Source organism: Strigops habroptila, chromosome 6 (assembly GCF_004027225.2).
Source record: "Strigops habroptila isolate Jane chromosome 6, bStrHab1.2.pri, whole genome shotgun sequence".
In the NCBI taxonomy this organism is placed as follows: Eukaryota; Metazoa; Chordata; class Aves; order Psittaciformes; family Psittacidae; genus Strigops; species Strigops habroptila.
In genome coordinates this window covers 51,644,346-51,658,057 of record NC_044282.2, presented here as the reverse complement: position 1 = coordinate 51,658,057, position 13,712 = coordinate 51,644,346, and the positions used below count along the sequence as shown (strand labels likewise).

Genomic DNA, 13,712 nt, shown 5'->3' with positions numbered 1-13,712 from the left:
CATCAAGTCACTAGCTGTGCATCCAATCTGTTTTCCAATAGAGGAGGCTACCATGCTAAAGGAGTCCTATTTTGTTACTCCTGTGGTAAGTGAAGACTAAAGCCATGGAGATATTGAGGAATGAGATGTAAATATGTTAGCATGGGAATAAAAGGGGAATGCAGAACCATAAGCCTGACAGCAGACTTGATGAGTTGGTGATTTGTGCTTAGTGCTTTCCCCTACGTTAACCCCATGGGTTAAGTACTAGCTATTCCTCAGTCTGCAGAAGCAATCGGTTGAGAAATCAAAGGACACATATAATATGCTGCCAGGGTTTTGGACCTAACAGAACACAAGTATGGGCACTCTAAGCAGTATGGCGAGTTCACTGTGTATCTTACATCATGCTGACTGTCTCCCAAGAAATGATACTGTTATGCAGTGTTTTCTCCAGACAGGTGAGTGGCAAACTTCATCTGCTGTGACAGCACTCTAACAGCAAAGCATAGGCTGTCTTGGGTAGCCTGTGCTGCCTTCTACCCTCTTAGAGCTGTATGGGGAGGAAAATGTAGCAACTAGGGACTGCTGTGAGAACCAAGCATGAAGCTGGGCAGCCTATTTCAGTACTGTTAACACAGCCTCAGTTGTGGCTTCCTAGGTTTCCAATTCCTCTCTTCAAACCAAGACTAGAGACAACATCACTTAAGAATAGAAAATTGGTATTCACAGTCTTGTCTAAGACACCTTTATTTCCTATCAGAAGATTAGTCAGTATCTTGAGATTCTTTATCTGTTAATGGGGGATTTAAGAATTGTTGAAAAGCTAAATGATGCCCAGGTAAATTGTGGGTCTACCCTTCAGCTCTTCTAAACGTTTGGTTTAGTGCCACATTTCAAAATGAGAAGCATTAGTAAGATGGTCCTTTAACTTTTTGATATGTGGGAAAATGAAAATTCGGGGAGGTTCCCCTTCATGGTTGGACTTCTATTTATATGAAGCTTCTTGTCAGATTTTTCAACAGTTTGCAAGACCCAATCTATTTGAATATCAGTAAAATCTTTTAAAGACATGACAGTAATACTCTCTCCACCTCAGAGGTGTCTGTTTATACTTAAATTCAGGAACTGCCTTCCTGGTTATACATGTAAAAAAAGACAAAAATCCTCTTAAAGTGTTGTATCAACACCTCTTTGCCTTTTAAGTGGATATTTTATGACCACATGCTTTTCCCCTGGTATTTGGGATGTTATTTTATATCCCTGTTAACACAAGTTGAAAGCAAATCAATCTTCTTTGTTTATGCTTAATGTCTTCTACAATTCCAACAGGTGAATGATAAAAGTCTAAGGGAGAAGAGAAGTCTGGTGTGATTTGTTTTTTATATGAAAATAGGAACAATAGCAAAAGTGTACTGCAGACATTTACCACCATTTATTTGAAACGGAAATAAGTTACTACTACTTGTAGCACTATTATATGTGGTTACTGAAAGAAAGGCAGAGCTCTCTTTTTATTATGGTTCATATTCACCACCATGGCTAGTGTTTTAAAACTTTACTGCTTTGGTGATTTAAAGCAGCAACAGCCAACTCCCTACTAATACTGAAAAATTAATGAAACTGACATTTATGTTTTCTACCACAATTTTCCTTCTTTCTATTTTGCTTTTCATTTTAAATTTTAATGTCTTCACTAAATGCTATGCAAGTCTATCCAGAGGAAAACACATTCTCACCGTGAACTAAAGCTTCCTAAATAATTTCATCAAGTTTTGGCTTCTGCTACATGTCTATTTGAGATTTGAATCTTCAGCTAGTCACTCCCAAACAATTTCTGCTTTTATTTGTGCATATAAGCCCAGAAGAACTTAAACACAAGGTTAGCTAGATTCCTAAATCCCAGATAGACCTGTGTTTTGAAAGAAATGGCCCACAGCCTAAGTAAGCTGAATCAGTCTCATTTATACTACTTGGCGTAATGATAAGAGAGCAAGCCTGGGCTTATCTTGCTGTGTGAAGCAGCACAGTCAGGGACTTGATGAGGGAGGGGGGGGTCAGATGGACCCAACTTCTACAGCTCATTAAAACCCAGCTGCTCTACGGGGAGCTGGGACTCCTCAATCTGTCAAATGCAATAACACCATTTCTGATGGTAAAAGTAAGTCAAATACTGGCTCCTTAGAAGTGGAGGTGTATGCATATTGTTGTGGTTGTGGGTTGGTTTGGGTTTGTTTGTTTTGGGCTTTTTTAGCTACTGCCATGTAGAGCTAAAGGGATGGGCCTGGCATCCCAAGGCGCAGGGAATATGGAGCTGTGGCAGCTACCAGTTAAGCAGCTCTCCCAAGGAACTGGCTGAAGTCCTTTTGCAGGAGCCTTTCTTCCCCCCACCCCAAGCACACCTATGTGCAGCCCAAATGTGTAACCATAAAACCTCTTGGCACCTATATGGTGCTCCTTAGCATAGAATTTCAAAGTGCTGTGATGAGCACCCCCAGGCTCCCTTCTGCTGTGGGGGTTGAGCTCTGTGGCTCAGAGCTAGGGCTTGCCTGGGGTACCTCTTCCATGTGTGAGTCTTTAACTATTAGTGAATATTCTGTCTGAGGTACTTAGTCTTCCCACCAAGAAGGTATATGGCCTCCTTGCTATCTTCAGGGTGTTTTGTCTGGGTGTTACTCCAGCCAGCAGGCAATGTGCTGCTGAGCCCTTTTCATAGGGTGGGCAGAGAAGTTGTCACTCTCCTGAATTCAGGAGAAAAACCTGCTCTGGAGAGTGAAGCTGTGAAAGTCTCCTGAATCCTGGGCTAGTGCACTACTTAATAGGCTTCCTCCTTCCCACTGGTGTGCCTTCTCCTAAATAAAGCACTATCATATACTCCTAGCTACACCAGAACAGCCTCCGGTCTCTGAAGTATGAGAAACCCAGAGCCTATTCTCATACAGTTGATAGCAACAATTCCTCCCTCTAGCAGCACCAACTGCCTGGCTGATCGCACTGAAGGAGTTAATTTGTGTAAAATCCATTATGTATAACTGCCTGCTCTGCGCTCCCTTATTCTTCGCTAATACAAGGTTTAGGATGGTTGTCAGGCAGCAGTTCCTCTTTTCTCTGGCTTCTGCAACTGTCTCTGTGATCCCACCTGTCCCCCCTCAGCAATTCACCTGCAGTGGGGGCAAGGGTGCAGCTCTGAACATGAAGAACTTCTAGAGAAAGCAGCTGATGGGACCCATCCATCTCACCTATGAGCTGATGCCCCTCACTTATCTTTCCTTTTGCCTTCAGCCTGCTTCACTGCACTGCTCTCCAGTATCTTTGGGCAGGGTGTATGCACAGTCTGGGCTGTTCCTCCCTGGCTCAATGTGAAGTGTGCTGTTCTTGTTACCGGGGGGGGGGGAGGGGGGTGTTATATATCTGGGAGCACCTTTGTTTAAAAGGTAAAATATCTAGTTGGAGTGTGCAGCAGCTGACAGTGGGAGCTGCAGAATGGTGTAATCATTTCATCATTAAACAGAGGAGGACTAGCAGTTCAACACAATTGCCAGGTTTTTGTATTTGAAAGCTTTTCCTGAGATTTTAAAATTCTTTTCAATTAATTAATTTCTGCAGAAGATCTTACAATGTTCTTCATCTCTTTTCTTGTTAGTATTTGAGCATTTATCTGCCGCCCTTTCAGCTTTGACTAGTATCACTCACGAAATTTCTTAGACGAGAAAACTCTGAATGGGGTAGAAAACTATATTTTGGTGGTGATGGCTGCTTCTTTAGTACTTATGTTCTGCTCTCCAAGTTAGTAAGGAATTTCAGTGACATGCTAACCTGGAGATCGGAGAGGTCATGGGGCTGCATGAGTTCATTTCATTGTCTGGGACTAACCCCAGTTCACTCTTCTGTATCTCTCTCTCTTTAGCACAGTAAGCAAGTCTGTCCCTTAGGCAGAATGTAATTTAATTAGATTCCTTAGTCATGGCCTTCCAGTGATTGGGCTGCTACTTTAGCTTTATTTCTATGCAGGTTTTTAGCGTATCGTGTTAAGAGAAGATGCTTTTATGTGAAAGATGTCCTCTACTTCTCTAATTTGTACAATTTTTTCAGGCTGAAGTTCTGCTTCTTTGCCTCTGTTTTATGGATTATTGTGGTGTTGCTGTTAGTATTGATTACAGCTTTATGTACAGTCCTGGAGGCTAGACCCTATACCCTTAAGTGTGGAACTTGGTCTCTTTCACATCACTTAAATTAAATTTCTGTGGATAAAGGAAAGGGAAAAGAGGAGGAACCTTGACTGTATTCCATTTTATTGAAAAATAAATAAAATCCAACATTTAGTAGCAGCAGGGCTTGTACAATCATGAATATAACAATTCAGACTATTTCTTTTGGATTGGTAAAATGTCTACGCCAAGGGCAAGAATTACAAAAAGAGGGGGTTATAGAGATGTTCTGTATCAACTAAAGCAAGAATTAATTTCTTTCTGGGAGGGGAAAAACAAACCTGGCAGCTCCTAGGAGCTCCCAGTCACAGACAGGTACTGAACCTACCTCTGCCTCCTACTCGTACACCTCAGCCACTTTCCTCACTACACACGCAGGTGAAAGAGACATCCCCTGAAGGGGGATCAGACAAATTAAACAGTGCAACTTCTTCTAGTAAACTGACTCCATCTTGGACATGGGCTTTGGTCCTCTTCAGCACAGTGAGTGATTTAGGGCAGACCATTCCCTAAGGTCAGCTTAGATGCAGTCAGGCTGTGCTGGAGCTCAAAGTATTTGAAGGTATGGCAGTGGCCACTGGAATTCTGGGGCTGGAGAGCAGGCGCAGGCAAGGTCTAGTTCACTGCCATTGAAGCAGTGAAATGTCTTTCTGAAAAACGAAGCCTTGCCTTTGTGGTTACTTGAAGCTGTTGCTGCACCTTGGACATTGAGGGAGACAGAGGAGCTCTATAGGCACCCAACAAGCTATAGCCCAGCATGTTCAGGGTCATAACCTGCCACTTTCTCCAGGGTGGTGGAAAATGCTGACTCTGAGTCACTTCTCAAAGCTGTAGGGTACCTCCTACTGGGGCACTCTTTCTGCATGCTGCATTGCTTAGCTTTGCCTATGAGCAGCGGCCTTCTAAAGCCATTAGCTATCAGAGGCTTCATTTGTAGAGGGATAAACTGAGGCAGCAATGCTGGACGATCAGCCAAGGTCATAGATAAACAAGCAATAAAAGTGGATCCTTCTAACTCCTTGTTTCTCTGCTCTGTGACCTATAAGCTTCCCTAGAGCTGAAAAGCATAGTCAAATTACCTGTAGTTTCAGGAGTCATAGATTTAAGGAACAAGGTAAAAAGTCTTCCCAAGCATAGACAATACAGCCACTCTACTTGTGAACAATGATAGTTTTTAACATCACAGAATGATTGGGCTATCTTACTGTGCTGATGGTTTGCCAGCACTAGTGAGCAGGTACAGCTGTCAGCAACAATGACAGTCTTTGAGAAAGGCTGTGGGATCAAGCCCTAAGTTATGCAAGATCCCACATGGGATTGCATGGGCAACAGGCAATTTCATTCCCTTGCAAAACATAACCTAGACTGACCCTGTCTGTGTGGCTTTTCATCTGCTCAAATCTGGATCAGCTGCACAGGTTTATACTGGGGGATGCTATGCTGATATTAGTGCTGCCATCTCATATGTGCATAAAGTTTTCTCCAGGTTGACGATTTTAAAGGGCTTTTGCAGTGGGTTGACCTCGGCTGGATGCCAGTGCCCACCAAAGCCGCTCTGTTACTCCCCTCCTCAGCTGGACCGGGGAAAGAGAATGCAAGGAAAGGCTCTAGGGTCAAGGTAAGGACAGGGAGAAATCACTCACCTATTACTGTCATGGGCAAAACAGACTTGTCTTCGGGAAGTTAGTTTAATTGATTACTAATCAAACCAGAGTAGGGTAATTACAACACAAACTAAATCTTAAAACACCTTCCTCCTCACCCCTCCCTTCTTCATGGGCACAACTCCACTTCCAAATTCTTTATCTCCTGCCTCCTAGCAGCACAGGGAGATGAGCAATGGGAGTTGCAGTCAGTTCATCACACATTTTCTCTGTTGCTCCCTCCTCCTCAGGTGAGGATTCCTCACACTCTTCCCCTGCTCCAGCATGGGGACAGTCCTTCATGAACTTCTCCTAAGTGAGTCCTTCCCATGGGCTGCAGTTCTTCATGATCTGCTCCAGTGTGGGTCCCTTCCATGGGTGCAGTTCTTCAAGAACGGACTGCTCCAGTGTGGGTCCCTTCCGTGGGTGCAGTCCTTCAGGAACAGGCTGCTCCAGTGTGGGCCCCCTGCGGGGTCACAAGTCCTGCCAGCAAATCTGCTCCATGATTGCCCTCCCTGGGCTGTAGGTGGAGATCTGCTCCACCATGGACCTCCCTGGGCTGCAGGGGCACAGCCTGCCTCACCATGGGCTGCACCATGGGCTGCAGACAATCTCTGCTCTGGCGCCTGAAACACCTCCTCCCCTCCTGCTTCACTGACCTGGGTGTCTGCAGGGCTGTTTCTCTCACACATTCTCACTCCTCGATCCTGCTGTAGCTGCTCCTGTGCAGTAACTTTTTTTCCTTCTTAACTACAGTATCCCAGAGGCACTGCCACCGCCACTGATGGGCTTGTCCTTGGACAGTGGTGAGTCCATCTTGGAGCCGGCTGGCACTGACTCTATCAAGCACAAGTGAAGCTTCTAGCATCTTCTCGTAGAATCCGTCCATGTAGCGCTCCCTCTACCAAAACCTTGCCATGCAAACCCAACACAGCTTGAAAAAATATTCTCCTTATATTCGTGCTGAAATCCTAAGGCTTGTGAGAAATCTAACATGGGTTAAAACAAAACAGAAGCATATGGGATATGCTTAAATGTGGTTACATCTTAAGGGACAGTGCTACCTGCATAAATTTGAATGTAGCTGGTTTTTGAGACACTGATTTGAGACACTGTTTGCTGCAATATGCGTGTACCATGTGAGAAGAGCACAGAGTCAGCTTAGGCTGAGCCTTGGACTAAAAAATGGTCAAAGACAATTGTATTTCCTTCCCAACAAACAGAAATAGGGAAAGAGAAAAAGAGAAGGATGCCATAAAGTTTTAGCTTTACAGTGCTTTGCTACAGGGTGTATCCACAAACCTAAAACCTAAGCTATCTGCCCCACAGAGACATGTGATCCGTCCATCCGAGTAAGACAAGCCTGTTACCTCCTGGCAGCTGCTCTCGCTGTGCCTTACATCTCCCCATAGAGAAAAGGTTAATCTGTCTTAATTAGCTCCACACAACTCAGCCCTGGGATTTGCTCCTCTCTGTGCATTCCTGGCCTAAGCACGGCCAAATCTGATGAATCAGTCTGCAATGGGATTTGCAAAACAACCCATATTTTTTGGTGGTGTGGTGAGACCTCTGTGATATCTGTCAGATGAAAGTAATTAAGGATTAAGACTACGTCCTCATTAGTTTGGTTTTGGTGTGTGCTTTATGGGACTGTTACTAGCTGTAAGACACAGCTGACCTGACAGCTTTTAATAAGGAGACGTTATGGTTACTGGAGCCCTCCTAGGTTTCAGTACACCTTGAGGGTAAGTATTCGCATCTTTCTGATACCTGAATCAATTTATTTCATGTCAGAGAGAAGGAAGAGCAGGAAGATAATTCAGCCTAATCTTATTTGTTCTAGCAATTTGATGTAAAAATGTCTTCCATTATTCATCAGGCATTGAGGTAAGGAGGTTTTATACATTAAATACAGAAATATCATATGTTTCTGTATATATTAATAAAGAAGATAGGATTATGACAGCAATTTATCTATACAAAATGACAGTTTGCTTATATTTCATTTTCATTATTTAGCAGTAATTGTTAGATTTTACTTATCTATTAATCAGATATATAATACAAGATACAGACTATGACACTGGTATTTATTTGTTTGTGAGCAAAGATATTCTCACTATTACTTAGTTTCTTGATTTCTTAGGTACAGTGGAAACATGGATAAATAGACAATACTTGAAGTAACCATACATGTTCTTCCTCATCCTAGTATTAAAGTGCGTACAAATCAATACACATAGTATCCATATAGCGTTGTCCTTTCATTTGTTAAAATTCAGTTTAAAACCTATGGATTTACTATTGTCCTTACTAAACAGAAAATCCATTGCAATAGCGATAGGTTAATCCTAGGAAGATCAGTTGACTTTTCTTTTTTCACTTTTGTATCAGACTAAGTTTAATGTTTCTCAGAAGCTTATCATTAATAAAAAAATAAAGACATAAAAAAGCAAAAAACAAGTCTTCCGTCTCAGCAAGCTGCAGCTCGGGTTTTTAGGCAATCCTATATCACCTTCCATCATCGCATCATATGTACAGCAGCGGCCCTCGCTCTCCCTCCCTCGTTCTGTCCTCCTCTCACACCCCATAATCTGGCAAGGAAGAAATTTTGCTGGTTTCTTGTTCATAAAGACCCTGAGCATGCCGGGGCTGGTGCTCCAGATGGGGTCTACATCCGCTTGGCGCTGTTGAGGAGCTCCGTCAGTTCACTGATGTACTTGATGGTGTATTTCAGGGTTTGTATCTTGGTGAGGGGCTGTCCCCTCTGGCTGTAGACGGGGGGCAGGTAGTTGCGCAGTGTGTGGAGCGCATCGGCCAGGGTCCTCATCCGCAGCTTCTCCCTCTCACTGGCCTTCCTCCTGCGCTGGGCGGACATCCGCACCTTGGTGCCCTTGGGCAGCCGAGCCTGCCCGGGGCTGGGCAGGTAGGCAGCGGGGAAGTCCACCAGGCTGTAGCCCACCAGGCTGCCACTGCTGCTGCTGTAGGGGGTCTCCACTGCTGTCGTGCAAGGGGACGAGGAGTAGGATTCAAAAGAGGGTGTTGGGGATAAGCTGTGCGGAGATGAGATGGGGTGCAGCTCAAAAGACCCAGTGGTGCTTTTCCAGTCCCAGGATGATAAGCAGACAGAGTGTTCCGAACCCAAAGCGTCTTCCATGTTTATCAACGTCTCATGCAATTTGTCCATGCTGGAGGAGCGCTCAGGAGAAGCAATGCCCTCTGCCTGCCAGCAAAGGCTGAAGCCGCCGGCTGCTGAGACCTTTTTATGATGAAGGGAGGAAAGTGACACAGTGGGAACATGGGTTTGGCGAGAGGAGTTCAAAGGAGCACCACAAGTGCTAAGGTGGAAAATGAACTCCTGATGTGCTAGTTTCTTCTCAGTGATAATTATCAACCTTCAGCTAAAAAGCCTTTAAACTAACAGGCAACAGCAAGAAAGGAGGAAAAAAAGATAATCTTTTTGCAACTAAACCAATTAAGGCTGCACATCTACATTTAATATTGCGCTGGGGGGATAAGTGGTGAGACAGGAAAAAGAAAATTAACCATTTTACAAAACAATTTACAGACTTCTTAGAATTTAATGGTTGCTAACACAAACTCTGAATTTAAGCCATTGACCCCTGATTTCTGTGTAACTGAATGTGATGGCACTACAGCAGGGATTATTTGATTTGTGCTGCCTGCTGCTGAAGTAGTCTCTCATTATCTGCGACTTAATCATGAAAGTCAAAGAAAGATGATTTGTTTGGATTTGTCTGTGTTATGGCTCTGTGGAGTTCTCTTCTCATGAGATTGCAGCTTCTCTCTGGATCACTTTGGTTTTCAGCAGCAGAAAGGAGAAAAGAATAGCAATGCATTTCCCTGCAGTTTGTAGAGTCATTTGCTATTTTAAATCATGACTGGGAAGTCAAAAAAGAAACCTGTAATTGTAAACAAAGTCAAAGTCCCATTTAAAAAAAGAAATAAGAAAATGTAATTTTACAAAAAAGTCTATTAAATAAAATACACAGTGTATCAACTTTGGGCCTAGATAAATATTTTACATAGAAATGTAATCCAAAGGAATATACACATTGCATATGTGTAAGAGAAGACTAGAAGCTACTTCTGTAAAGTTTTCTAGCTCTAGGAATCCATTCTTCTGCCAAAAAAACCTTTTTCCAGCCCTTACTCAACTCAGCAGTGAAGTTATATATTAGACAGTTCAGTGAAAACATATATCCTATAAATTAATAGCATTAATAATGAGCACTTTTCGTATCTGGGCTTCAGAACAGCTTACAGTGCTGATAAATGACTGCTATTACTCTGGGGAAATGGATAAGCAGAGGCAAGGAGTAACTTGCTCAAAATCACAGAGCAAATCAGTAAGAGAGCCAGGAAAACTGTCCAAAACTACGGAGCTCTGCAGCTCTACTGAGCAGCTCGGCTGCCAGCTGTGACTTTGCATCTGCCCATAATGAAAGCAAAATATAATATATAATGAAAGGAAGGGGAATAGAATGACAACCTGAGGGAAAAAGAAAAGTAGGATTTAGTTTAGAGATTCCTTCTGTGTAACAATCTCTGTGTGTACCATAATCCACTCTGAAAAGTGGGGGGAATGTTTCAGCTGTGTGCCATCCTAGAATACATTTCTTTCTGACTGTGAATTTCTCACCTCAGCCACAGAGAAAAACAACACAGCAATCCAATACTCAGCATAATCATTATGAAGGTTTTTGTGAGTTTTGTTGAGTTTGGAATCAAAATGCTGGGAAGCAGCTTCTGGGAGACTTAATGATATAAGGCAGAATCAAAGAGTGAAGGATTTTTGCACTTCAACCTATTCTGAGACAGTTTGACTATGATGACATCTAGCCCCTGTTGGCACTTCTGGGATAAAGGTTGAATTTGACGATCTTAAAGGTCTCTTCCAACCTAGTTAATTCTATGATTCTGTGCAGAAACTTAGGGCACAGCTCTCCACAGTCAGGATTGCATTGGGGTTTTATGGTTACCTTGCCATATTCTGAGCTCTGCTTTACTCCTTCTTTAAGGAAAATGAGCTGAAACAGTCATAGGAATCACAAAAGCCTGCTACAAATTAAAATTAACACAAGATGAATGAGAGGTATTTTCTGTGATTTCAGTGAATTGACGTGGTTCATTGAGCAACAAGACAATGGTCACAAGGCCAGAAGTTAGACACAAGGTTTAATTTGGCATAAACAGGGGATTTGTTTTTGTCCTGGTTAAAATCTCTTTCCCACTCTTTTTCCCTTTTCCTCCCCATATTTGTGTCTGTGGTGCCTTTCCCATTTGACATGTCCCTGCTTTAATTTTATGTCTTTTTGGGTTTGGTAAACACAACAATTAAAAGTCTACAAATATAAAAATCAGGAGTGGCAGGTGGAAGAGAAGGAACTTCTGTTAGGGTGTGCCAAGAAAAAGGAGCTTGCAAATATGTGTATGTGTGTGTATATATAAATATATTAAAAATCACACACATTGAACATATATATATATAAACTGTTCTGTTCAGCAGTTTTGATTATGGAATCATACGTTAATTATATGCAGTCAAACTTAGAAACAAAAATCTCAACAAGTCGCTTGTTTGCTGACTATAAACAATGCACGTTGCCTGCTAATGTATATTCCCATTTTATAGGTAAAGTGTAGAAAGTGTTGCTCACACACCAAGGGGGAAAAGATTTTGTGCATGTCCAAGATGCTATTGCTGTAGAGGATGGGTGAAGGCTGATTTCATTTTTGTATTCTTATACATGGGGATTCTAATGAGATCGAATAGGGAAGAGGAATGCAAATTATAGCAATAGCTCTATCTTTTCTTAAATCTGATGTGTAAATGTTTAGTGTAACCAGAGCAGAATATTAGAGTATGTGGACAACTGCTCTGGTTGCATGAAAAATCACTGTATCTTATAAGCTTATGCTCTTCTAAACTGTTACACAGACAAGAAAAATTTACAAGCTTTTCTGTATTTAGAGATAATATAAGGCTAATGCTCTTACTTGAAAACTGCCTTGCATCTGTGCATCCTTGTTTATTACTATCATATTCCCTGGTGCTATTTGAGCTTGGACCCACCTAGTTATGTCCCAGATGTTGCCTGACTGTGATTCAGGGGATGCCACCAACGGCATAGGCGTGAGCAAAGGATTTACCCATATGAAAGCAAGCTGTGCCATAATATGTCTTCAGAGCCAAAGAAGGGGCTGTGGTGCTGTCTGCTCTACTACTATAGATGCAGCCAAAGGCTCAGTTTTGAAAACCAGCCACCCATGTCTACCCACAGCCCCCAGGTTCCCCAAATGTACTCACATGAAGTGTGCATCAGTTTTGTCCAAATCAGGAGGCTATATAATGTCTCTCCATGATCCCTGTACATAGCCTATGTAAGCCAACAGAGTCTCATGGTATGCAGTTTTGGACAGCACTACATTTCTACTCTCAAGTGGAGAATCCTCATTTAGGAAACTATCTTGCAAAGTAGAGACAACTATAACAGGCAGAAATTACTGGTAGAACAGGTCACAGTGTTGTTTTATAACAGGGCTTTAAAAAGCGCCATACAGAGCAAGGCACAGCTACTGGCTGGAGACCAGGTTTATTTATCTATATGCTAGGACTATTTGATGGTCTATCACTAAAGAGCTAAGAAAGTCTAACATTTCAGTTGGCACCTTCCTAGAAAGTAAATCTGTGGGGAAAATCAATCTTTATTTCATATGCGATCTTTATTTCATTCTACCTCTCACAATTTTTAGGAATTCCCTTTTTGACTGGCAGTAATGTCAGAACATTGAAGGCTAGTGAGATATAAGGTTAACAAAAATGAAATACAAACTGACACTTAACAATTGATGAGGCGTTTTCTGCTTGACTGATAGTTTTGATTTTCCTGTCAGTAATTTATCCTGCACTATAAAGGCGAACATCTCAATCTTCATCTCTTTTAAAATGAAAACTTCCCTGCTCATATTTCTGAATTCATTACAGAGGGAGGAGAAGCATGAGAGGAACAAAAATTTTTCTGTTCACAAACAAACACACATGGAATAGAAAATTTTTAGAGCTTCCATATGTGTCCAATTCAGGTTTTAAATTTACAGTAATTTGTCCAGATAATCACTGTCATTCTCAAGTACGGTAGATAAACACTTTTTTTGTGTGTGTGTGAAGTTATTTAAAGACTGATCTACTTTATTTAACGTATATTAGAGTATGTTTCCACCAAGCCGTGAGTTTGGTAAGAGAAAGAGACTTCTAACAAAAGTTAAAAATCATATTGGATGGGAAGAACGCAGAGGCTGAAACTGAGTAAAAATGGATAAATGTCTTTCAATAACACTACTCCCATAACAGTCAGCCTCCTTTACAATTAGGATGGAAGTCTAGTCTTATTTTATTGACAAGAAGCAGCACCATACTAATATCCTTGTAGAGCACTTAGATGATAAAGCTTCATCTTGCAGTTTGTACCATGAAAAAAATATCTATGTCCCAAAAGCTTTTAAAGTTGCTTCACCTCTCGTTTAATAAGATGTTTCCCAAGTATTAGCTGCTACTCTGCCTGCTCGCTGAGGAGGTGGCTGTCACCATCCGGCTTTGCAGAGGTGTGGACAAGGAGTCAATCTCCCGTACATAAAATGTGGGGTGAGCAGCTGCATGTCTCACTAACTTCAGCAGACGCAGCAGGTGTTCAACACCATTTTTCAGAAGTGTTGAACACCTCAGTTTATGCCCAAGTTGGCAATAAAGGAAGGAAAGGATCCACCACATTTGTTATCCAGAATCACATCAGCCACCAGACGATGCTTCTATCCTTCTTACGGCTTTCCCTCAATTTGGACAGATGCATTTCTTTTTGAA

At 42.1% G+C, this 13,712-nt stretch overlaps 1 protein-coding gene across 1 annotated transcript; it reads right to left on the bottom strand.

Moving 5' to 3' along the window:
• Positions 1–8,501: 8,501 nt before the first annotated feature.
• MSGN1 (mesogenin 1) lies at positions 8,502–9,017 on the bottom strand. The gene has a single exon (XM_030490675.1). It carries the CDS (start codon positions 9,015–9,017, stop codon positions 8,502–8,504), a length of 516 nt encoding a protein of 171 aa, XP_030346535.1.
• Positions 9,018–13,712: the final 4,695 nt, after the last annotated feature.

Bases quoted from the DNA above. Each gene is read 5' to 3' on its own strand.
- MSGN1 (XM_030490675.1), bottom strand. From the start codon at position 9,017: ATGGACAAATTGCATGAGACGTTGATAAACATGGAAGACGCTTTGGGT.